This window comes from Acipenser ruthenus, chromosome 25 (genome assembly GCF_902713425.1).
Source record: "Acipenser ruthenus chromosome 25, fAciRut3.2 maternal haplotype, whole genome shotgun sequence".
Taxonomy (NCBI): Eukaryota; Metazoa; Chordata; class Actinopteri; order Acipenseriformes; family Acipenseridae; genus Acipenser; species Acipenser ruthenus.
In genome coordinates, this window is record NC_081213.1 from 9530993 (window position 1) to 9557426 (window position 26434).

A 26434-nucleotide genomic window follows, 5' to 3' on the forward strand; every position below is an offset into this window, starting at 1 on the left:
GCTGAATCCTCGGACAATCCCAGTTTTCCTGTGACGTGTGGTAACCCTATACAGGGCTGAGGACTGCTTTCACAAGACAGCATTACAAATCGAGGAGCATTCACTGCTGTGTGAGCTACCGGCTTCCTTTTAACAGACGTGTCTACACAGGAGTTGGATCGTTTTCCTTTGTGTTTAAATGTTATTGGGCTAGCATGAATTAGTAACAATAGTACTTATGATTATTATTGTATTAATATTAATAATAATAATAATACACCTTCATATACAGAGCAAGACCCTGTTCATTTATAGTTTTTATATCAAACTAATCACTTGACCTAATGGGTTGATTTTTACCAACCTGTATAAACCACAGCTAGATTGTATTAGAGCATTTTACAGCATTGGGGAGTCATCCCAGATTTTATTAAGAGCCTATCCGTGGTTATCTTGGGGTTACCCCTAAAAATGGAGGCTGATGCAATCTGGGGGGGGGGGGGAGGGGTCCTCTACAAACCCAGCGGTGGTTTATCGAAGTTCTGGACAATAATAAAATACACACAGATGGGTCCGGTCCCCGAGTAAGAAAGAACCATTTTATTAAATTATTCCACTCTCTAAACACAACAGTGAGGGTTCAGAAAATGTACATCATTGCATATGGACAACAGCAACACCATTCCAAAGAGGGGGGGGGGGGGGGGGTCCGTACAAACAGCAGGGATTCCCCCATTCAAAGCAGGGTGGTTCAGTCTCACAGCTGTCTCTTCATCATGACTAAATCAAAGAGAAGGACCTCAACACCTCACTGCCACTGTGACTGCATGGGGGGTGAACGCACACAAATCCATTACAATGAGCCATGCCTGGACAGATGAATGATTGATCAATGACACTACAGTAGCTCTGACACTGATGGTGCAAGCCTGCTCTATTTTATTTCTCTAGACAGTATCCAGTTAGTTAATACAATGTAGCTGCGACAGAACTCAGCACGGTATGTGTAAAGCATTAAGTTTACAGCCAATATTTGGAAGCACATATTCAAGTATTGATTATGCATTTATTATTTATATATCTGTGCTGTTAGAAGCACAATGAAACATGGGAGCATGCTAGTGCCCGTGCTGTTAGGAGCACAATGAAACATGGGAGCATGCTAGTGCATGTGCTGTTAGGGGCTCTTCAAGTCATTTGCTTTTTAGAAAAAGCTTTGAAAATGAGAATGTGTTTCATAGGTGATTTTTACACAGAACACATTTGAAATGCCGTGTGTAACTCATATTACAAAAGAGACCAGTTTTGTTGCATTTTATAATGTACTGTATTTATATTACCATACATGGTAAATATGTGCATCTGTTATTAAAAATATCCAAGTGCAACACTAACTAAAAGCAAGGCTTGCTAACACATTTCTTTAACCAAGTATCAAATATCCAATGTACAAGGGATGGGCAATACAAATGGAAACACCTGTACAATGTAGCACACACTTGCTGTGCCATGGCATTTAGTTCTATATAAAAGCTGCATCTCCCTGTTGCAAAGCCAGTTTCGTTCACTATGGGACAGCAAGACGGAATATCTAGAGGGCTGGTGGTTAGCACTCGGTTGAAAGGTGCTTCTGTGTCTAATACTGCCTGCATCAGTGCTGTTTGATGAAACACTGAGGAGGTAACACCCTGCACACTACCTGGATTCCCAAGGTGGCTTTCCACCTGAAATGCTTCAAATAACACATTCGTCTGATTTTATTTCAAGTTTTCCTTTTAGTGCTGCTGTCCTAAAGATGAAATCAAGGACAGGCCAACACACCGTATATTCCAAGCTTGTCCCCTTCAACATGTCTCATGTTCTGCGATTGGTGTCAAAATGCAGTTTGTCCTCCTTCCCTTTTTGTCTCTCACCAGCTGGGTACTCTGTGGCTCAGAGGTTAGGGTGTAGGGCCGCAATGCAGGCGCAGAAGGAGGTGGTGCTACATTCCGGAGGAAGGATATCAGGTGTGATGTACGTTCCAAGGCCACAGAAAGAAGTCCCAGTTATCCTGACCTTTGTGTGGGCTCAGTCTGGTGTTGCATGGTTTTGTTTTCTTATTTGAACAGACAGACAGACAGACAGACAGACAGTTGTGACAGTGTGGAGTGAGACTCCCACAGTCCAGGAAAGTTTGAAAAGCCCCCAGCACAGTCACTGGGGACTAGTCCACACTGTAACACACAGCTTCACTCTTCAGATCCTACAGCGAGAAAGAAAAGCAGGATGGAAACATGCGCTCAAGATGGACGGTACAAAGTGAGAAGCAGCCATACTGTGGAGGCGAAGGGAACTTCTCTCAAAGGACAAGGATACACAATTAGACAGAAATAAATGGCATGCAGGAAGGTGCAGCTCAATTATGGGCAATTGCTTTTTTACATTCTCCTCATGCTGAGTGCTGCTGGGTTCTGCTGTTCTAGTGCTGAGTTACAGATTTGTTTTTCACCTGGCTTTGTGCTTGACTAAGTGCTGGCACTGATTAGCCTTCCTCATTGCATTCACATGTGACAATGAGACCTTTCAACTGAAAAGCGACTTCGGACTCTCCCGATGAGCTCAAAGCAGCTCAAATACTGGAGCAACAGAACCACTCACAATGACCGCAAACACCATCAAAGAGAAAAGAGGTTTTTTTTAAAAGGCATTTGAATCTATTTACTCTTTAATATCGTTCAAATGATTTGATTCCTTTTATAAAATTTGCCCTTGTTTCATAATAGTCCTTGTTATGTTAAATACAGGTGTCGCACCTCAAACTAATTGACTGAAAACAGAGCAAGGGATGGGATTAGCTGTTGTGCCAGTGATGGTGTCTTTATATTATTCAAAAGCATGCTGTGTGTCTAGAGAGGACAGTTATTAGAAGAGAACCTAAGCTAGCTGCAGTACCATTTTCACTACCCCCGTATTATTGTGCAGTGGATCTTTTAATTTATTTTCAAATATCTTGGTATAATATCTAGATACTATACCAGTACAGGAGAACCCCCAAAGCCACTGGACATACTGTATCAGTCTTTCAGAGGAGATAATTCCCTGTTTCAGCAAAGCAGCAGGAATGGGGTAACTGTAACAGGTGCAGAACCGACATGAAGGAATGGGCTGCTCTCTAGGGGTAGATTAGAAATATTCAACTACACCATGATCAGGGGGCAGTGAAAACGTTACACAAGCGAGTAAAGAGTACAGAGATGGATTAAACCAGAGAGGCTCCTCTCTGTAGGTTTGTCAGCAATGACGACAGAGCAACAACTTCAAAACACACGAGAGAGGGGCAAACCACACAGGGAGGACACTTTCTTTAAAGATTGTCATGTGCAGGGGGTCTCTCATTGTCATAAGAGCGGTCATCTCGTGCAGTTTGGAGATTGTACTCAGGAATTACTATTAAACATCAAAAGTGTGGCTGATTTTTTTATTTTTTACTTAACGTTAAAATTCCAGGTGTCTTATGAATAAGTGTCTTGCGTTCTTTGCACAGGTAGATATCATACAGAGAATAAGATGCAGTGGAATTGTGACAAACCCTTAACAGTGATTGGTTGTTTTGTGGTCATTAGGTTTCTGTGCAGCGCTCTAGAGCTACATATAAGTCTCCAGTGTTGAAGGAGTTCAATTTATACGTCTGTTAAAAATGAGACAGCCAATAGCACATTGGTGGGCTTACTCAGGGTCTAGGACTGGCCAATAAAACCAGGGCAGGCTCTTATAAAGAGCGAGGATTGGATAGGATTGGATATATTCTTAAAGAAAGTCTTCTCACAGTCATGCAGCACGCAGGAACAGCAAACATTTCAGGGGAGTGGATTTCAATATAAAAGGAGCCAGGGAAGGGAGGCGTGCTGGATTAAACTGTATCACTGCCATTCTCCCACACAGCCTGGCCACACAGACCCTACTGCGGCTCCTCGCTGATCACAGCATGTGAAGGGTTAAAAAAAACAAGACAAACAGGAGAGAACATAAGTGAGTGCTCACAGCCATCAAACACTGCCCAGGAAACTAAACAAACCTCCCATCTCTAACTGCACAGTGGCACCATCCCCAACGCTGACTTTATCACAGTTAAAGTGGAGCTTACATTATTTACTGTTTAATGTTCCCTTTAGTTTTTTTAAAATCTTTGCATTCTGGGTCAGTCTTATATTGTGTCTGCATTGAGGTGCTTTGACTATGATTGATATATATATATATATATATAATGTAGGCTAGAGCAGCATCTATATATTAGTATGCGCTAGCACAATCTAGTGCACAGCTGTGTATTGCCAGCAGTACAGAAGGAAACCTGATCCAAAGTGGCTGATCACTAGATGGCGCTGGCTCCTACTTCTATGAAGACACTTTGGCGGAGCTGTTGGCTGTATCTATGGTAGCAAAAAGAACTGAAGAGCAGCTCTTGAACTGAGGGGAAAGCACCTGAACACAGACACGCCAACCCAGTATCTGAGTAACTGAAATCACAAGCACTCAATGATTGCAAACATCATAAAAAGTTAAAGGGAACAGAACAACAAGAAAAAGAAATGTGAAGCTCTTCAAACATACTCAGGATTCTGGGAGCTCTGTTGAGGACACAGAGGTGCCCGAATCTGTTTCGACTGAAACCCAACACGTTCTTATTGCCAGTGTGACCAGCGAGGCTCTTACATGGTCTGGTAGGTGCTGTCTTTGGTCTTGAAGAACTTGATGATGAAGAAGACGGCCGACTGCATTCCCAGCACCAGGATGATCCCCCCAATGAAGCTCGACAGGTCAAAGTTTGCCTGCTTGTACACTGGGGCTGACACCGTGGGGGGCAGGGCGTCTGCAAGGGAGGAACACACCAATCAGGGGACAGGGCTGCAGGGCGGGGCGTTTGCAAGGGAGGAACGCACCAATCAGGGGACAGGGCTGGGGCAGGGCGTCTGCAAGGGAGAAACACACCAATCAGGGGACAGGGCTGCAGGGCGGGGCGTTTGCAAGGGAGGAATGCACCAATCAGGGGACAGGGCTGGGGCGGGGCGTCTGCAAGGGAGGAACTTTGTGAGTGTAGAAGTTACACTTGTAAACAGCAGGGGGAGCCACACATCCACACCCAACGTGAACCTTTTCTTTGAATTCACATTGCATTGTTTTTTGTCTTCGGGAGTCCTAGATGCATTCCAGGCATTGTAGGTTTTGAGTTCTGGTTTATCCTTTTGCACAGGCATGGAAATAAGAGGAATCCTTGGTCACCTCCTCCCTGTGGCTGATTAAAGTAGCTTCAAAGTACACTGTACAGTATTCAATTCAATTAGTTATGATGTTTTTTCCTTCTTTATGCAAGTCAAGGTTGTTATAATAGTAGAAAACACTGGTGGAGGCTTTGAGTAAATTGTTGATGCTCATAATGCATCAGAGTAGAAAAATGCAACATGTCTAAGACTTTTGCACAGCAGTGTGTGTCTATATATATATATATATATATATATATATATATATATATATATATATAAAGTAGCACATCACTAGATACTGCTAGCTCTCAGTTCTATAAAGACAGGGTGCGTGTGTATATGACAATGAGAAGTGAAGAGCAGATCCTCAACTCAGAGTCAAAGGTAAGGGGGGCTGGAAAGAACAAGACAATGAAATGTGAAGCGGCTCGTTACGCTGAGGATACAAACCCAAGCTGCTCTGCAGGGGGAGTCTTATTTCCTCCCCTGCTGTATTATTAATGCATTCATTAAACATTTATTCCAGTTGTCTTACATGTTCACTGACCTGCATTGTGACTGTCAATAGAATGTGTTTTGGTATGTTTTAAACGCACAGCGATCCTGGCTGCAGTTGTATTTTGGAGTGTACAGGTTGCTCATGGGCCGGGCTCCTGTCTTGGTAATGTGTTTTAAACGCACAGCGATCCTGGCTGCAGTTGTATTTTGGAGTGTACAGGTTGCTCGTGGGCCGGGCTCCTGTCTTGGTAATGTGTTTTAAACGCACAGCGATCCTGGCTGCAGTTGTATTTTGGAGTGTACAGGTTCTTGGTAATGTGTTTTAAATGCACAGTGATCCTGGCTGCATGCTGTAGAAGCTGGTCTTGGTAACCGATCCCCTTCGCCACGCTGCTCCTGGGGCTCATTAAATATTCACAGGAAGCCCAGCCCAGCTCTCTAGGGTTACTGTCCTCAATTAATCATGGCCTCATGCTCTGAGTGCTGTGATCAACGCTCACTGCCAGACCCATGATAGTATATCCATGGAACAAATGCACAAATATGGTGCAAATTCATATATGCAACAGTAATTATAATATCAAAAGGCTATCATGCAATGAAAACGAATGAATAAGTGACACAACATGTTTTTCTTTAATAGCATTACTGCCTGTAACATCATTCTCCAGAGCCTCAGTGTGTGGCTGCCAAGCTCCCTGTGCTACTGTTAACCAATTCCACAGCCCCTCTGTTTCAGGCACCCAGAGCGTGAAATTGTCCTTCAACACCTTGTTTCCTGTCATTAACCAACCAGCTGCCTCCTCTATTGACTGACATGGTTTGCAGGTAACCAAGAAAGTGAAACAGTACCAGGAAGTGACTTTCTGAAAGCAAGGCAAGAACATTGAGAACTTTCTTTCTCATTTTTCTTTTCTTAAATTAAAATACATGTTTGCTTTAACATGTGTTTCTTTCAAAACTACACATGTGGTACCTACACAGCCAATGGAAGTGCAGGACAGGGACAATTGATAGAATTATTCCAATAGCTAGACCCCCTTTAAGGTGTTATTAGTTATTCCGTTGGAATTTCTCATCTTACCTGTCCCACTGGGGGTGGAGCTCCTGGGGGCTGAAGTGGGAGCAGCTAGAGCCACAGGACAGACAGATAAGCAGACGAGCATACGGACAGCAAGAGGAAGAGAGAAAGAAAGAGAGAGAGAGACAGAGAGAGAGAGAGAGAGAGAGAGAGAGAGAGAGAGAGAGAGAGAGAGAGAGCAGGGTGTTAATTACATATATAGGGGCACAGACCCAGAGCTGCATTCTCAGATGGTAACACTGTTGTACTGTAATTCTGGTTAATCCATAACTTGAAAGTCTCAATTATGAACTCAGAGTTACAAAGAAACTGATTCACAGGTGCACTGAGGGCATTATCAGGCATCTGTCTGCTTGACTTATAAGGAAAGGAGAAGGAGAAGATTTTAAAAAGGTATGGTTTAAAAAAAACTAAAATGACAGTAAAACCCGTCCCATCATCAAACTGGGGCTGCCTGCCTGCCTGCCTGTCTGCCTGCCTGCCTGCCTGACTGTCTGCCTGCCTGCCTGCCTGTCTGCCTGTCTGCCTGCCTGCCTGTTTGTCTGCCTGCCTGCCTGCCTGCCTGTCTGCCTGTCTGCCTGCCTGCCTGTTTGTCTGTCTGCCTGCCTGTCTGTCTGGCTGAAGTCTATGACCGGGTATGTTACAGAACACCCATCGCTTGGCTTCACAGGCCCCAGTTACATCCATGGAAAAAAATACCTCTTCAGTTTTATCTGCTTGTTCATCAAGCACATTATAAAGCAGGTCACTGTAATGAACTGAAATAAACCAATTAGAACAAATAGATGCACCTTACAATGGATGCGAATTGATACATCAAACTGCTTGAATTGTTTCCACTGTTTGGAAATGTTAACCATAGCAAAACAGAGAATATAACACACACATGTTAGATTAGGGGCGGCTAATTGCTGCTTATTTTCCTCCTAAGCCTTGTAAGAATGTTTTGAAATCATGTAATGTGATCAGGAAGCTGGCAGCAGTGATCAGGGAGGCCTGGGCTTGTGCTGGTCACAGGACCCTGGACCCGGAACATTCCTGGAGCGTGACCTCCCCCCCTCCCGCCTAGCTGTGGAGGGGACCTGTCTGAGTGCCTCCCCCACTCTCTCCCCCAGTCTCCTTCCCTCCCCCAGTCTCCCTCCCTCCCCTAGTCTCCCTCCCTCCGTCCCCCTCTCTCCCCCAGTGTCCCTCCCTCCCTCTCTCTCCCCCAGTCTCCCTCCCTCCCTCCCTCTCTCTCCCCCAGTCTCCCTCCCTTCCCCTCTCTCCCCCAGTTTCCCTCCCTCCCTCTCTCTCCCCCAGTCTCCCTCCCTCCCTCTCTCCCCCAGTCTCCCTCCCTCCCTCTCTCTCCCCCAGTCTCCCTCCCTCCCTCTCTCTCCCCCAGTCTCCCTCCCTCCCTCTCTCTCCCCCAGTCTCCCTCCCTCCCTCTCTCCCCCAGTCTCCCTCCCTCCCTCTCTCCCCCAGTCTCCCTCCCTCCCTCTCTCTCCCCCAGTCTCCCTCCCTCCCTCTCTCCCCCAGTTTTCCTCCCTCCCTCTCTCTCCCCCAGTCTCCCTCCCTCCCTCTCTCCCCCAGTCTCCCTCCCTCCCTCTCTCTCCCCCAGTCTCCCTCCCTCCCTCTCTCTCCCCCAGTCTCCCTCCCTCCCCCTCTATCCCCCAGTCTCCCTCCCTCCCTCTCTCCCCCAGTCTCCCTCCCTCCCTCTCTCCCCCAGTCTCCCTCCCTCCCTCTCTCTCCCCCAGTCTCCCTCCCTCCCTCTCTCCCCCAGTTTTCCTCCCTCCCTCTCTCCCCCAGTCTCCCTCCCTCCCCCTCTCTCCGTCTTCTTTCCTTTCTCATAACCCCCCCCTGCCACTCCCAGACTCCCCCTCTATCTCTCTGCCCCCCTTCTTTTCTCACAGCCTCCCTATCTCCCAGCCCCAATCTTCTCTCTGCCTCCATCCCAACCTCTCTCTTTCTCTGTCTCCCTCCCTTTTCCACAGCCTCCCCCTCTCTCCCTGTCCTTCCCCTCCTCCCCAGCCTCCCTCTCTCCTTCCCAGCCTCAGTTTTTCCCTCTCCCTGCTTGCCTTCCACTCTCACAACCTCTGCCTGCCTGTCTCCCTTTGCCTCACTCCTTCGCTCTCGACCTCCCTGTATTTCCCACTTTCTCCCTCCCTTTTTCCCTCCCTGTGTACCTGCTCCACTCTTCCCTATCTCACTTATTCCCTTCCTTTCCTCCCAGCACCCCTCTCCCCCTGCCTCTCTCTCCGAGTCTCCCTCCCTTGAATTGCACAGAGCAGGCAGCCCCAGTTTGTTATTGGAATGAGAAGAGATAGAGTTGTACAGGTCCAGACTGGTTTCACCGTCTAAGTTGTGATCCCAATTCGACGAGCAGTGAAAGAAGTGAGATTGCTGAGCTGCGTCCTGCCCCCTCTCGGCTCTCTTACCAGCACACAGGGAGGCTTCGTTGTACAGGGAGCAGCCTTCCGGCACCTCGCTCCCCCACACACAGCTTGAGTTGCCTGGAATAGAAACAGAGGAAATTATTCATGCAAACCCACAAAGGAAAATGAAAAACAAACATCTGTGTTTGCATGAAACAAACAAGCATGGCAGTGACACTCCCCCCACCCGTGTAACTGTGACATACTGTACAGAGTAGTGTGGACAGACAAGAACGGTATGACTTTCATTCACTGGTTCCCAAGATATAGCTTTCAATAGCCCAACTAATCACAAGCCAGGCATGAATGACAAGTCTTCTTGACCTAGATTCAGAAATTTGTGCTGAGGAATGTCCATACCAAGTTTCAATTGAATGAGTAAAGTTCTCTAGATATATCTATTCCACACCTTTGAGGGGTAATAAACTCTTTCCTTTGGGATCGTGTGCTCTGTTGCTGCCCCCTCCACCTCTCCCCTTTAATATTATTGTGTATTTGTGATGTCATCACACAATGGTGTCTCTGTTAGGCAGGGCTGGCAGATTAGAAACAACACCAGACCATTCACTTGTGATGTCGGCTGGCAGTCCCGGAGACCCAGAGCTGCTGTGTTACCATGTGAGCTTTCTGTTGCATGAACCAGGAGGAAATCTGAGTCAAACCCAGGACTGTGGAACCCTTCACAGCCTCCATCGCAGCTACAAGATACCCGACACTGACGTTTCAAAGTGAGCTTTAAGAAACAGCACAGAGGCTGCGCATGAACCGGCGACTACACACACCGCAAGCAAGCAAGCGTCTTAACCACTATATACAGAGATACACATGCCTATAATATAATACATAGACACACATGCCTATAATATAATACATTTGTTTCAGCAGAGAATTTCTGTTTTTTGGAAGGAAATCTAGCATCCCTGTTCATAAGAACCCTTTCCAGCGGCAGGGCTTTCACTGCAGGAGTGAACTGTAAGCTACAGCAAGGCCCCTGTTTCAATGCAAATGCCAGAGAACATTTTCTGAGATAAATAAACACAATGTCTCTCTGCAGAAAGGAGCAGTTACATTACTGCTGCCTGCAGTTTGAATTGATTTGTCATTGAAAACATGCCTTCGCACTTGATAACGTTCATATACCTCACAGTGCAGCCTCTGCATTTTGAAGATGACCATGCAGAGAATGAATTCATACCCCCTTGACTGCACCCTGGAAATTCATAAGCTAGATTTACCTGAAACATTTTAGGCTGTACTCTTTATGCTTATTTGAAAAAGACCAACACACTTGTCATCACATTGTACACAACTATGTCACTGATCTAATTCCATTGAAATGATCATGGGCCACCTGCAAAGGATTAATCAGAATAATTAGATGGGAAGAGTCACATTGGCTCTGGCGCTGAGCTCCAGACCTGCAGAGCTGACCTTGTCCTCTAGGGGGCAGCAGCTCACTGTCTTACAGTCCGCTGCAAACTGACGCGCAACAGGGAGATGCAGCTTCTATACATTGCAGAATCCATCTCTCAGTATAGACTGTGCTGGTGAAGGCTCCGTCTCGAGGAGCAGGGTCGGGTGTGACTAGGAACAGCTCTGGAACCAGCACAGCTGCAGTGTGAATACATATTCAATTATTCAAAAGACTCGGTCGGGTTGCTACGGCAACGCTGGTAGATTACAAGGAAGGTATTGCACACCCCTTGTAATGTAGAACAAGATTGCTTCCAGACTGTCTGTGATGCCCAGCCATGTAAATCTCATCAACAATAAGTTAATAACTGTACATCTTGAGAGCCACGCCAAGCAGCTCTTGAAGGTATAATGCATCAATGTGTTTGAGCAGGCAATGAAGATGCACAGAAAGCTGCAGATTGTGCTGGAGTGTCTTCACAATGTGATCTGATCCTCACACCTCCCACACGCTCTGCAGGCAGCATCCTGCTGCTGTCGCCTTGCCTTTCTGTAAAAGCAGTGTTAATCTCACTCTCAGACGTGCAGGAGGAGCAGAGGTGTTCCCTGAATGCAGTCTGAACGGCTGGGGTGTGAAAGCCAGCATCCCTCCACTGATTAATCAGGAGACAAACACGAGCAGTGATGATACAGAACATACCACACCATGCAAGCATGTGCAGCCAAATGAATCCGCCACTCTAGAACCGCTCAGTGATTCCAAGCGGCTACGCGGGGCTTCGTCTGCACCATCTGTGTGCCCAATTCCATTTCTAATCTGAATGCATCTACACACAGGATGAGATGTACAGGATATCTGACCAATCCATGAAGGTGATTTATAATAAAGGGAAGAGACTGGACTGAGCAGGACACAGTAACAAGTCAGTTATAAAATGTGTGGGTTGAAAGTGTCAGTGTAACAGGCAGTGTGATACACTGCTGTTAGGGATTGTGTTCCCTGTCACTGAGCTTAAAAGCTCTCTAACCACGAATGCAGAGGAGCCGGCTCTTTTGTATAGTGGTTAAGAAGCTCGCTTGCGGTGTGTGGGGTCGCTGGTTCACACCCAGCCTCCGCCCTGTTACAGTAACTGGTATTGATGGAGCCTCACCTGAATCGCACTGCAGCCACACGCAGTCTGTGATATTGAGCGAGGCGTCCCCGGCCAGGCAGCCTCCACACGAATCCATCAGCGTGCAGCCCCCTAGACAAGAGAGACAACTGTCAGAGCAGGAACACAGCAGCCTGGTCCTAGAGACGGCTAACCAAGCAAGCATGAGTCCTAGAAAAACAACCGGCTATCAAATCAAACACAGCAGCCTGGTCCTAGAGACGGCTAACATTTCTTTTAAAATCATTTTCTTCAAAGTCTCAGAAAATGTTGTGAGAAATACAGGGATGAAATAAGACTCCCACTGCACAGCAGTGTGATCCATTCCGGGTTTCACTATGAGTTTAATAAGACACACCTGAGCTTGTTACCTCTACACTGGGGCTAATTCAGCTCATAGTAAAACCTGGAATGGGTGAAACCGCTATCTTATAGGAGTCTTATTTCCATCCCCGCGTGTATCTTTCTGACGAGAGAATTGTATTTTTGAAATGTGAATGCAATTAGGAGGAATCTGTACAGGTTTGCAAAACCAGCCTTTAAAATCCATTTCTTAGCGCTGGGATCTTTTTTCTCATGTTAAATATGAACATTTGAACAAATATCTGAATATAATTTGGAATGAGCTGGAAAACAAAAGTATAATTTGTACCACATTACAATAAAATCCATTGCATGCAGTGTTTGCTTGAATATTTATCCCAGCGCTAGAAAGCCTTGCCTACATATAGGACTAGCAACATTATCACCCTTTATTACCCTTCTGTGATCGACATGACTGCAATCAAACATTTAAACAGCTGCTCCTGGCACCCAGCTACTTCCTGTGCTCTAGAGACATCATTATTCTAACGGTCTAATTGTAAACACACCATGTGACCAACAGCGCAAGATTAAGGTTTATGAGTATATTGTTCTGTATTGGGGAAAAAAAAATGTGAATGCCTAATCCAAAAGCATTCTGTCCACAGATTAAAATATTAAGGGGGTTAGAGCTTTTGAAATAAACTGGTCGAGCATTTCCATTTGCTGTATAGAGCAGCTGTGTTATTGAAAGCCTGTATTTGCTGCATAGAGCAGCTGTGTTATGCAAGCCTGTATTTGCTGTATAGAGCAGCTGTGTTATTGCAAGCCTGTATTTGCTGCATAGAGCAGCTGTGTTATTGCAAGCCTGTATTTGCTGTATAGAGCAGACGTGCCACAGTACAGAAATGTTAATTAATGTCAACAAAATGAGAATACGTTAAAAATAAATAAATAAATAAATATGTAAAGCTGGTACATACGTATCTCGCAGAAACTGGAGAGGAACAGGAAATTAAAACAAGGTAAAGGCAACCATCCAAATAAAGCTGAAGCACTAACGGATAACGACACAGAACGTCTGTACAGCACTGAAACAAAACGTTTAATAAAAACTGTACTGCTGAACCTCGTCTTCTTTAATATTAGCAAGGGTATCCATGTATTATAAAAAAATAATAGATGGGCCTCTTCAGTGAGTTACAGGAAAACAATTCCATCTCGGGTTTCTGTGACTGCTTATAACAACCCTAGATGAAATTATGTTCCTGTAACTCACTGAAGCCCATCTATTATTCTCTCTCTCTCTCTCTCTCTCTCTCTCTCTCTCTCTCTCTCTCTCTCTCTCTCTCTCTCTCTCTCTCTCTCTCTCTCTCTCATAATAGATGGGCATCAGTGAGTTACAGGAAAATAATTTCTTCTGGAGTTTCTGTGACGTCATAAATTACGAGACTGTAGAATACCTTAAAAAAAATATGTAAAGCCGGTACAATCATCCTTCACCGACGGAAGCACCAACCAAGCGAGCGACACAAACCTTCGACTCTGACAGCGACTAATAATTTTTTTTAAATCCCATTGAAACACATTTTCCTTTAAAATACGCTATTTTTTGCACTTCCTTATCTACCCAGTTTAATTCACCGTTCCTGAAATATCAAAAACAAAATCATATTTAAGAATCTTTAATATTTACTTATCGACGTTATTATTATTCATTAAATTAACTTGCAATTTGAACCTTAACACCCGTTTTATTGTCTGTTTTGTATTATAGATACTAATATCCATGTATTATAATAATAATAATAATAATAATAATAATAATAATATAGAGGGGCTTCAGTAAATTACAGAAAAATAATCTCGGGTTTCTGAGACAGTTTTTAAACTACTCGACCTAACTGGCTCGTAGTTTATGACGTCACATAAACCAGAGATGGAATTATTTTCCTGTAATAGTTTAAACAATAGTAAAATAATAGCTACAGTCTCTAGTTTTTAACAGTTTTGACCCCAGTTGTCGTCATTCTAATTATTCTCCCGGATCAAGCCAGGTCGCTCTGTCAGGACTGCATGATTGAACTCTTTACCTGGCGTTTGACAGCAACAGATCTGCATCCCCGCCACCACGAACGCAGCTCCCACAGCGATCTGGAAAGAAATCATCTTCTAGGCAGAACAATATTATATATTAGACAGCTACACCAACAATAATCCCGCGTGGATGCACAGGAGGGAAAACAAAGTCCTGAAGTAAGTTTACTCTTCTTGAGAAGTCGGAGCCGTTTGCCTCGCTTGTACAACACCGTTAGCGGCTATTGTGTTACCCCTGCCTGCTGCTTGCTGTCTGTGCGGAGCTGAGATAGGCCAGCCTGAAACTGACACCCAAACAGGCGGCCGCCCCAGTCCGGACCGGTGATGTGATCTCACTGGAGCTCTCTCCCGGTGAAATCGACACCCCGCGCCTGCGTGCTGTGCAGTGTGGGGGTCTCAGGTGCCAAAACGAGTGTAACTTTCCAATAATATTAAAAAAATAAAACACTCCCTTTATTTGGATAGTACGGGAGAGCCCTAGAGCCATGCGAGAAACGAATACAAACTCGAAATGCCGTCTCTAAAACTCGAAATGTCGACTTTGGAACTCGAAATAATTTCATATTTTCCAAGCCGGTCTTTACATAGAAAGGCCAGCCATAATTAACTAACAGGTGCGGTTGAGGGCATTTTCGTGTGAATACAGGTGTGTAAAACGCATTGCCCCAAAACAAGATATATGTGCGCACAATATATACAAAATGTGAAATTACCTTGGGACAATACGTTCTTCATATAGGAATTAAACCTTTAATGACACACTTAGACGCCTTTGGTGACGTTATTATAATACTTAATATTATAAATAAGTAATTTGCATTGCTCCAAACTTGTATGTATTTTTTTGAAGAGACATTTGTCTATGAAGTATAACAATTATCTATTATAGTAAGCTCTTTATTGATAAAACAGCCTTAATTAAAAACTAAAAAGAAACGTAAACTCATTATCGGTCAATCCCGTGGAAAACATATGCGTGCTCCAAACTTTAGCTGCTTTTCCAAACAGATATTATTCTATAATATATATAAAAAAGGAATTTATACGACACGGCTCAGCAATCCCCTGTAAAAGGTCATTATATTTTGTAAATATATTGACATTCAATATATTGTCATTTTATCTTAAGGTTTTTAATATTCTTGAATGTTTAGTTGCTGTTGGGGTTTTTTGGGTTTTTTTTTTTTTTACATTTGTATAACTACTAACTACTTTAAAAGTATTCACATGTCAAAAAAAAATTAGATTATGATTTATATATTGTACAATATAATGAAAACATATTGGCATATATTCTATAAAACATTTTGTAATCGTCAATATATTGAAATATACTGACCAATATATTACATTATATTTCTCAATATATTAAAATGTATTTTTGTTCTGTAAGGGATTGTAAGTGGAGTTCTCCAGCTCTATACAGCTCTGCAGTGTTGAGAGGGGAGCTCTCTTTCCTATAGAGCTCTATACAGCTCTGCAGTGTTGAGTGGAGTTCTCTTTCCTATAGACCTATATACAGCTCTGCAGTGTTGAGAGTGGAGTTCTCTTTCCTATATACCTCTATACAGCTCTGCAGTGTTGAGAGGGGAGCTCTCTTTCCTATAGAGCTCTATACAGCTCTGCAGTGTTGAGAGTGGAGTTCTCTTTCCTATAGAGCTCTATACAGCTCTGCAGTGTTGAGAGTGGAGTTCTCTTTCCTATAGAGCTCTATACAGCTCTGCAGTGTTGAGAGTGGAGTTCTCTTTCCTATAGAGCTCTATACAGCTCTGCAGTGTTGAGAGTGGAGTTCTATTTCCTATAGTCCTCTATACAACTCTGCAGTCTTTTAGCGCTGGTATATACATGTCTTTTTTACACACACACACACGCACACACACACACACACACACACACACACACACACACACATATGTTCAATACTAATGCACACTGAAGTAAAATGACTCTAAATAAACGGTATGTTTTGTATTTTTACAAAACATCATTTAAACAACATTGTATTTACCATGTATTTATCACGTATATCCTGTTTTCTATTATATATCTATTGCTCAATTATATAAGGTATACTTAAAAAAAAAACTGTTATATTCGCAAGCTAGGCATCGCATAAGAAAGAACGTGAGAACATTTCAGAACGAGAGGAGTTCCATTCCACTCAGCGCAACATCATGATTCATGAGGATGGAAACATGTAACTGTTAAGAATGACCACCAGAGGGAGCCAGTGCCCTGCCTGTAAGAGTGAACTGCTGGCAGTGACGCTTCTGAAGCAGTATAAAGGAAGGGAAAGAAAATAATGAAGAAAGATTTTTAATAAACCAGCAGTAATGAATACTGTTATCATATTCTTATCTTTAGAAACATACAGGACAACAGCCATGTATTCATCTATTTCTCCTTCTTAGTGCCAGAGTCCATTTTTGTGAATATTTTGACTGATTCCTTATTTAGTGTATCTATCTATCTATCTATCTATCTATCTATCTATCTATCGCCTATTTTGGTTATATTTAAATACATATTAAGAATATATGTACATCAATATATCGATATGTAATGCATATATGTAACATATAAAATGGTTACATTGCATATAATTAAAATATGTGTTATTTCCGTATGGGTTTACCATAGTTTGTCATGGTTTGCATGTTTTTTTAATATGCTTTACCATACCTCTCTGTGGTTTACAATGCTTCCCTATGCTTTACCAGACCTCTCTGTGCTTTACAATGCTTCCCTATGCTTTATCATACCTCTCTGTGGTTTACAATGCTTCCCTATGCTTTACCAGACCTCTCTGTGCTTTACAATGCTTCCCTATGCTTTACCAGACCTCTCTGTGCTTTACATGCTTCCCTATGCTTTACCAGACCTCTCTGTGCTTTACAATGCTGCCCTATGCTTTACCAGACCTCTCTGTGCTTTACATGCTTCCCTATGCTTTACCAGACCTCTCTGTGCTTTACAATGCTGCCCTATGCTTTACCAGACCTCTCTGTGCTTTACAATGCTTCCCTATGCTTTATCATACCTCTCTGTGCTTTACAATGCTTCCCTATGCTTTACCATACCTCTCTGTGCTTTACAATGCTGCCCTATGCTTTACCATACCTCTCTGTGCTTTACAATGCTGCCCTATGCTTTACCATACCTCTCTGTGGTTTACAATGCTTCTCTGTGCTTTACCAGATCTCTCTGTGCTTTACAATGCTTCCCTATGGTTTACCATACCTCTATGTGCTTTACAATGCTCCCATATGCTTTACCATACCTCTCTGTGCTTTACAATGCTGCCCTATGCTTTACCAGACCTCTCTGTGCTTTACAATGCTTCCCTATGCTTTACCAGACCTCTCCGTGCATTACAATGCTTCCTTATGATTTGCAGGCAGGTAGGCAGACAGACAGACAGACAGACAGGCAGGCAGGCAGGCAGGTAGGCAGACAGGCAGGCAGGCAGGCAGGCAGACAGACAGACAGGGAGGCAGGCAGACAGACAGGCAGGTAGGCAGGCAAACAGACCAACAGACAGACAGACAGACAGACGGAACAAATGTTTTTTGGGATGGCTTCTATGCCCACCTTGTTGGTGTGTTACTCATGTAATGTCGAGCTTGCCCTTTGTGTTTTGAGAGGGCAGCAGTGTGCGTGTCCTGATGAACACAGTGCTGCCTCTCTGGGTTGTGATTCACAGGGATTGATGAGACAGTCTCATTAAACACACTGTGGGCGGCACAATGTAAAGCTGTTTCTATGGGAAATGTCATGTCAGAAGATCAATGAAGTGTGAATCATGACACTTCTGTTTTTGTTTTGTTTTTAATAATATGTGCATTGCCAGATCATCTTCTTAGAGAAAAAAAACTATTCTACCAAAATTCATTTCATCAAACATTGTGGCTGGATTCTGGTTATTTCAAGATGACCTAGCTCATGTAGTGTTAGACCTAAGATTCAAACTAAAATATATCCATTTATAGAGAACACATTTTATATCTAGAGACCCACTTAATCAAGTGTGACTCACACTGGTAGGTACATTCCTTAGCTATTGAGAGTATAAGTGGTTAAAGAAAAGGGCTTGTAACCAGGAGGTCCTCGGTTCAAATCCCACCTCAGCCACTGACTCATTGTGTGACCCTGAGCAAGTCACTTAACCTCCTTGTGCTCCGTCTTTCGGACATGTACATGCTTTAAGTAATGCAGCTCCAGTGCAGTCACTGTGCTTGAAGTGATTACTGAGGAGCACTATAAGAAAGATACAATCCAGCCTTCTTCCACACTTTGACAAGCAAGCTAAAAATAATCAGTGGCTACATCATCCCTGCTGCAAAACCCTTTCATTCCAGCTGCACAGCATATCAAATATACATTTCTCTTTCTGTAGCCTTCGGGAGCGTGCAATATTAATCCAGGGAGAGGGGGAGGGGTGGGGCGACGACTCTGCAGCAGTTATGTAATGTTGCTGCTTTATAGAATCCAAGGTGATTCAAGAACCAAACTCACAGGAGTGTCCATAGTGAAAGCATGCTGAAAGCACTGAAAGCATAGTGAAAGCACAGTGAAAGCACAGTGAAAGCACTGTGAAGGCACAATGAAAGCACAGTGAAAGCACTGTGAAAGCACAGTGAAAGCGCGGTGAAAGCACTGTGAAGGCACAGTGAAAGCACAGTGAAAGCATGGGAAAGCACAGTGAAAGCATGGGAAAGCACAGTGAAGGCACAGTGAAAGCACAGTGAAAGTACGGTGAAAGCACAGTGAAAGCATGCTGAAAGCACAGTGAAAGCATGGTGAAAGCACAGTGAAAGCACTGAAAGCACAGTGAAATCAAGCTGAAAGCACAGTGAAATCATGCTGAAAGCACAGTGAAATCATGCTGAAAGCACAGTGAAAGCACGGTGAAAGCACAGTGAAAGCACGGTGAAAGCACAGTGAAATCATGCTGAAAGCACAGTGAAAGCATGGTGAAAGCACGGTGAAAGCACAGTGAAAGCACGGTGAAAGCACAGTGAAATCATGCTGAAAGCACAGTGAAAGCATGGGAAAGCACAGTGAAAGCACAGTGAAAGCATGGTGAAAGCACAGTGAAAGCACGGTGAAAGCACAGTGAAAGCACAGTGAAAGCACGGTGAAAGCACAATGAAAGCAAGGTGAAAGCACAGTGAAAGCACAGTGAAAGAAGAGTGAAAGCACAGTGATAGCACAGTGAAAGCACAGTGATAGCACAGTGGAAGCACAGTGATAGCACAGTGATAGCACAGTGATAGCACAGTGGAAGCACAGTGGTAGCACAGTGATAGCACAGTGATAGCAAGGTGAAAGCACGGTGAAAGCACAGTGAAAGAAGAGTGAAAGCACAGTGATAGCACAGCGATAGCACAGTGGAAGCACAGTGATAGCACAGTGATAGCACAGTGGAAGCACAGTGATAGCACAGTGATAGCACAGTGGAAGCACAGTGATAGCACAGTGATAGCACAGTGAAAGCACAGTGATAGCACAGTGAAAGCAAGGTGAAAGCACGGTGAAAGCACAGTGAAAGCACGGTGAAAGCACAATGAAAGCAAGGTGAAAGCACAGTGAAAGCACAGTGAAAGAAGAGTGAAAGCACAGTGAAAGCACAGTGATAGCACAGTGATAGCACAGTGGAAGCACAGTGATAGCACAGTGATAGCACAGTGGAAGCACAGTGATAGCACAGTGATAGCACAGTGGAAGCACAGTGATAGCACAGTGATAGCACAGTGAAAGCACAGTGATAGCACAGTGAAAGCAAGGTGAAAGCACGGTGAAAGCACAGTGAAAGCACGGTGAAAGCACAGTGAAAGCACAGTGAAATCATGCTGAAAGCACAGTGAAATCATGCTGAAAGCACAGTGAAAGCACGGTGAAAGCACAGTGAAAGCACAGTGAAAGCACGGTGAAAGCATGGTGAAAGCACAGTGAAAGCACAGTGAAAGCAAGGTGAAAGCACAGTGAAAGCGCGGTGAAAGCATAGTGAAAGCACAGTGAAAGCAAGGTGAAAGCACAGTGAAAGCACAGTGAAAGCATGGGAAAGTACAGTGAAAGCAAGGTGAAAGCACAGTGAAAGCACAGTGATAGCACAGTGAAAGCACAGTGAAAGCACAGTGAAAGCAGAGTGAAAGCACGGTGAAAGCATCGTGAAGGCACAGTGAAAGCACAGTGAAAGCACAGTGAAAGCATAGTGAAAGCGCGGTGAAAGCACGGTGAAAGCACAGTGAAAGCAAGGTGAAAGCACAGTGAAAGCACAGTGAAAGCACAGTGAAAGCACAGTGAAAGCATGGGAAAGCACAGTGAAAGCATGGGAAAGCACGATGAAAGCACAGTGAAAGCACAGTGAAAGCACAGTGAAAGCAAGGTGAAAGCACAGTGAAAGCACAGTGAAAGCACAGTGAAAGCATGGGAAAGCACGATGAAAGCACAGTGAAAGCACGGTGAAAGCACAGTGAAATCACAGTGAAAGCAAGGTGAAAGCACAGTGAAAGCACAGTGAAAGCAGAGTGAAAGCACGGTGAAAGCACAGTGAAAGCATGGGAAAGCACGGTGAAAGCACAGTGAAAGCAAGGTGAAAGCACAGTGAAAGCACAGTGAAAGCATGGGAAAGCACAGTGAAAGCATGGGAAAGCACGATGAAAGCACAGTGAAAGCACAGTGAAAGCACAGTGAAAGCAAGGTGAAAGCACAGTGAAAGCACAGTGAAAGCACAGTGAAAGTATGGGAAAGCACAGTGAAAGCATGGGAAAGCACGATGAAAGCACAGTGAAAGCACGGTGAAAGCACAGTGAAATCACAGTGAAAGCAAGGTGAAAGCACAGTGAAAGCACAGTGAAAGCAGAGTGAAAGCACGGTGAAAGCACAGTGAAAGCATGGGAAAGCACAGTGAAAGCACGGGAAAGCACGATGAAAGCACAGTGAAAGCATGGGAAAGCACAGTGAAAGAACGGTGAAAGCACAGTGAAAGCACAATGAAAAGAACGCTGAAAGCATAGTGAAAGCAGAGTGAAAGCACACTGAAAGCAGAGTGAAAGCATGCTGAAAGCATGGTGAAAGCACTGTGAAAGCACGGTGAAAGCACAGAGAAAGCACAGTGAAAGCACAGTGAAATCATGCTGAAAGCACAGTGAAAGCATGCTGAAAGCAAGGTGAAAGCACTGTGAAAGCACAGTGAAAGCATGGTGAAAGCACAGTGAAAGCACAGTGAAATGCTGAAAGCACAGTGAAAGCACGGTGAAAGCACAGTGATAGCACGGTGAAAGCACAGTGAAAGCACAGTGAAAGCATGCTGAAAGCACAGTGAAAGCACGGTGAAAGCACAGTGAAAGCACGGTGAAAGCACAGTGAAAGCACAGTGAAATGCTGAAAGCACAGTGAAAGCACGGTGAAAGCACAGTGAAAGCACAGTGATAGCACGGTGAAAGCACAGTGAAAGCACAGTGAAATCATGCTGAAAGCACAGTGAAAGCATGCTGAAAGCACAGTGAAAGCATGCTGAAAGCACAGTGAAAGCACGGTGAAAGCACGGTGAAAGCACTGTGAAAGCACAGTGAAAGCACAGTGAAAGCATAGTTAAATATATTGTAATGCACCAGAGGTATGGCAAAGCATATTAAAAAGCAAGGCAAGCTATGGTAAATGTATAGTATAACCGTGGGTAAAGCTTGGGGGGAAACAGCACAATTACCCTGCATATGTCTTATGAAATCAAATAATTAGTTTTAGTTTCAAATATCATGCTGTCTAAAAAAGGGGTTGATCATTTATTTTATTAATTTATAATACCTTCGTGTCTAATTTCTATTCTTTAACTATTATGAACTATAAACAGTGTCAATTAGCACTGAACCTGTTTCATTATAAGATAATCTTTCAATTATTTTACTTCCGTTTAACAGTTGCTCCTAGAATTTATAATATCACTTTATTTCTTTGGTGATTCCCTCTAAGATTTAAATCCAAATACAGGCCAGTATAACTGCATTCGACTCTTATATTTTTTATAATGACTGAACTAGGCTTGACCCTGTTCTTTGTTCATACAAAATCCAGCCGTTTTTTCTTAAGACTTTGGCTGTTCAGTTTTAATGTTAATTTATTGTTGTAAAGAATCTCTTTCTTATCTTGTTTTTTTTTAACATAAATTTGTAGATTAACGTTCACTTTTAGCTGGAATGGTACTTTTTATCAAGCGTCATGCTTTCTGAAGATAAGATATACAAGTGGTAAATCGTTCATCATATATTTAGAAACATGTGTAGACTGACCTATTTCATGGAGCAAGAGAGCCACCTACTGGCGGTACAAGGATACTCTCTCTTTATCCCTCCTTCCAAAAAACCTCTAACACTTCATTTTTATATCACAGTACATTCCATATTTGAAATTGCCTAGTACATGTCCAGCATATCCACACGTTCCCAGCAGGATTCAGCTTCTGTACCAGGTTTCGCTTTTAGTTGGTTCCACAAGAAGTCCCTTGATTCAATGTTTCTCCAGCACAGGTGTGGATTTCCATGGTCTGACTTCATTCCTATAAGATACTTAGACACGTTTAGCTATACATATTATTTCTATATATTTCCTTTTGTTCACACAGGGTCATTTTGCAAGGTATGCCCTCCATCCAGAATACTAAAGGAGGTCAAAACTCACTGTTATTCATATTTTTGGGCACTCAGTTACTGTTCTTTTCCACATCATCAGTAGCAAACTTAACATAACTGAATCTGAATCAGTTGATGAACCATTTACTGTAGCTTACTGAGATCCTCCATGCAATGGAGTCCAATGTTTTACTACATGGAATAACTAGTTCAGCATCACCTGCGACAAAAGCGAGCCAGTTTACCTACAGCCTGGGAGAAGAAGGAGGAACCCCCACGTGTGTTTAAACTACTGTAACCTTGGCTGCGTCTCAAGCTGAAGGAAGGGGTGATTGTGTAGGTGCAGGACCCAGGGACGAGCGAGATGATTATGCAAATCCCACAGAACAGCACTGAGCAAATCTGAGAAGAATACCATTAACGCTCTGGCCACCTTGGATTGGAGAAGACACTGTCAGTGCTAAGAAGGACTTTCACTGGCCAGGAATGGAGAATGATGGCCACCGCTGGCTTGTAGCTTGCCCATGCTGCATTCTACAGTAGGCGAGGCCAAGGGGGAATGCTTGGAGGAAGAGTTGGACGGCTTCCGTGGTGTGCAGTGACTGACAGAGGAAGGTGATTTGCTGTATTAGGGAGGGTGGAAGCTGCTTCACTACTCCCGTAGAGTTAGGTACCTCGCCCACACCTCATACCTGTTGATGGTGTTTTGCACCTGCGTTAAGAACCAGTCAGTTGTGATTGGCATGTTGCATTGCGTCAGCACTGTCATTTGGTTGCCTCCGTCATCCAGGCGGTAATTCTCAGTCCATTTATTTGAAATGATTGTAAATGTTTTTAGTATTACCCTATTTTTAGAGCAGTTACAGTTCTGTGTATGTTGTCCTTTTCTGGGTGTGTGGTTGGTCACGGTGTTAGCTCCCCTCCAGAAGAGAATGGAACCTGTGCAGTAACTTAACAAATTGGTTATTTCGGTCAGAAGATCATTTCTACAGGTCTAACCCTGTGGTGGTGTAGTCGGAACTATAGATATAAAGCCTTTCACAATAATAGCATTGCTTGGTGAACGAAGCACACCTGGCCACACTTACATCACTGCAGGGTCAGACTCACAGCTTGCTGTTTCATTGTTTGGAAGCCTCTGAAATGGCACAGGGGTAGCGTCCTGGGCTTCCTGTGCAGAACTGGGTTAGGAATATGCTTCAAACAGCAGGAAAACTGATATTTTAATGTCAAATACCAGCACAAAGCAGGTTTAAGATTTGCTAATTAACATCATGCTGAAATATTTCTGCTTTAAAGAAAGTGAAACAGGTAGTTTTATTAATGATTCATAAGACTAGGTTATGATCATATTTGTAGGGCAGCTATTCCAGCAGCAGCAGCCTGTGTGTTTGTTGCACTGTCGTTGTGTTATCAGAGCTGAAGTGAAGCGATCAGGTCACATGTACAATCACTCTGGTGTCACAGCTGTGTCTCTGTGGGGGTCTATAGTTAGAGACTTGCAGCTACAAGGGCTAATGGATACCCATAGCAACCCACCACTGCAGAGCGCTCTCTCCCTCGCTCTGTCGCTCCCCCGCTCTGTCTCTCCCTCCCTCCTCCTCTGTCTTTCCTTCTCCCTCTCCTCCTCCTCTCTCCTCCCCCTCTTTCCCTTCTCTTTCTCTCTCTCCCTCTCTTTTAGTTCTTATTCTCTTTCTCTCTCCCCCTCTCTCATGCACACGCTGTTTATATTTTTGGAGGCTGATCATAGCTGCACTAGACGGTGATTCCACAGTACTGTAAAAGGCTTTTTCTGTGAATTACCCCGGTAGGGTATAGAATGACAACATAAACCATTTCATTTCTTATACGTTCTTCATGTAATTTTATAATGTTTTTGAAAATGAAATGGTCTAGCGCCAAGGGTTTGTTGCTTCAAATGTCATTTCATTGATTATTTATTTCAGCTTTCTCTTATTGATGATATATCCAGCCATTCCGAGTGCTCTGGAGTTCTGTCACTCCAATACTGAATTTGAATCATTGTAATCATCCGAATTCATATTAGGGGAGTGCCGGTTTCCTGGCTGGGAGGAGGTGCCACACCTGCAGGGCTGGCTTGTCCTCCAGGGGTCTGTAGCTCACCAACCTCCGCTGTGGAGCTCCTGGGTGTGAAGAGACGATTGGCTTGGGGATCGGAAGGACACCCACCGAACTTCGGTTCTCCTGAGCTGTTGTGGGGAGTTAAAATAATTTGGCACTCCACATTTGTTTTTTAAAGTTAAACTAAATGGAATCAGAGGTTCAACTCCTATCATGAGAACGTTGGCCTGGTATTCTGTGACCTTTATTTGGAGGTGAAGGGTCAAAGGTTTCTCACAATCTTTGTATGTTCACCTGTGACATGTGGAGCATGAAGGACGGACAGACAGACAGATGGACTTCAGCACTGTGCCAACATGCTTCTATCTGTTTATCTCTTTAATGAGTCCAGAGTCCCTGCCCTGCATGTACCTGAGAATCAACACCCTCCAGACATTCGGTTGATTTCACAGCCGCTGCGTAACTAGGCCTGTGAGCAGCAGTATATCCTCCTGGCAGAGACAGAGGCAGCTGAACCCTCCAGATCCATCACTGCTGCTGCAGAGCTGAGTCACAGAGACAGAGCACCCACTGCAGCAGTGTGGCAGGGGCCAGCTACACACACACACACGCATGCACGCGCACGCACGCACGCACGCACACACACACACACACTCACACACACACACACACACACACACACACACACACACACACACACACACAGAGAACACTAAGACATGGGGCAGTTTGTGGGGTTTTCTTTCTTTTTCAGTGCAACTCTCCCCATACTGACAGTATGCATATATTGCCATCGTTCAGCATCTTTTTCAATACTGTAGCATGTGTGACTCACCACGCTTATGGAATAGGAAAGGTTGTGGAATGCACTGCAGTTACACATTCTCTACCCTGTTCCATCTCCTGGTGGCTGCATATCCCTAGCAATGATGACATAGAGGAGGGGTACATTTTGTAAACAGAGAACTTGGTAAGGACATTCATTATTGAGACTATCAGAATCTGGGGACGTAGCACCTGTCTATCTGTCAGTCTGCCAATTAGTCACATGTACATTTTTTTACTCATGGTGAATGCAGTTAATGGTGATTTACTTTCTCATGGAACTTATATCTCTGATTTTGTGTTTTCAGCATAATGAATACTGATACACTGGTTAAAAACAGTGTCTTTGCTTAATCATAATTCTCAATCAGTCAGAGAGGCTCTTAGTGGCATCAGGAGAATTGTCACATTCTGTTACCATAGAAATGGAATGTTACCAAAAAACCACTGAGAATTATTTTATATGCAAATATAAACAACCTGTTTCTTTGAATCTCCAAGCACGCCTGAAGAAAAGATTTTTGAGGTCTTGACAGCTCGTGATTTTATATCACAGTCAATCTAACAAACAGAGTGTTTTCCCAGCTAAGGGTTAAGATAAATGCATATTATAACCATGGCATAACTGCACATTTACTGTGCAAAGTTACCATGGTAAACTTTGATAAGGGTAAAGCATTCTAAATAGTGGACAATGCAGAGTGTTCTTTGTCTTTAAGGACCT

The 26434-nt window shown here is 43.8% G+C and overlaps 1 protein-coding gene across 4 annotated transcripts; it reads right to left on the bottom strand.

Annotated features, from left to right (window-relative positions):
- Nucleotides 1-563: 563 nt before the first annotated feature.
- Nucleotides 564-14793, bottom strand: LOC131701576 (CD164 sialomucin-like 2 protein). 4 transcript variants are annotated; one of them, XM_059000302.1, is made up of 7 exons: nt 14170-14792; nt 11774-11866; nt 9213-9287; nt 6802-6846; nt 4672-4828; nt 3916-3932; nt 564-2221 (listed from the first exon to the last, which is right to left on the bottom strand). In XM_059000302.1, exons 1-6 carry the CDS (start codon nt 14243-14245, stop codon nt 3917-3919), a joined length of 462 nt encoding a protein of 153 aa, XP_058856285.1. In that variant the 5' UTR covers nt 14246-14792; the 3' UTR covers nt 564-2221; nt 3916. The 4 variants fall into 4 exon arrangements, with proteins under 4 accessions (XP_058856285.1, XP_058856286.1, XP_058856288.1 ...); XM_059000303.1 differs by lacking the exon at nt 3916-3932; XM_059000305.1 differs by lacking the exon at nt 14170-14792 and adding an exon at nt 13060-13393 and having other exon boundaries at nt 564-3932.
- Between the last annotated feature and the right edge of the window lie 11641 nt (nt 14794-26434).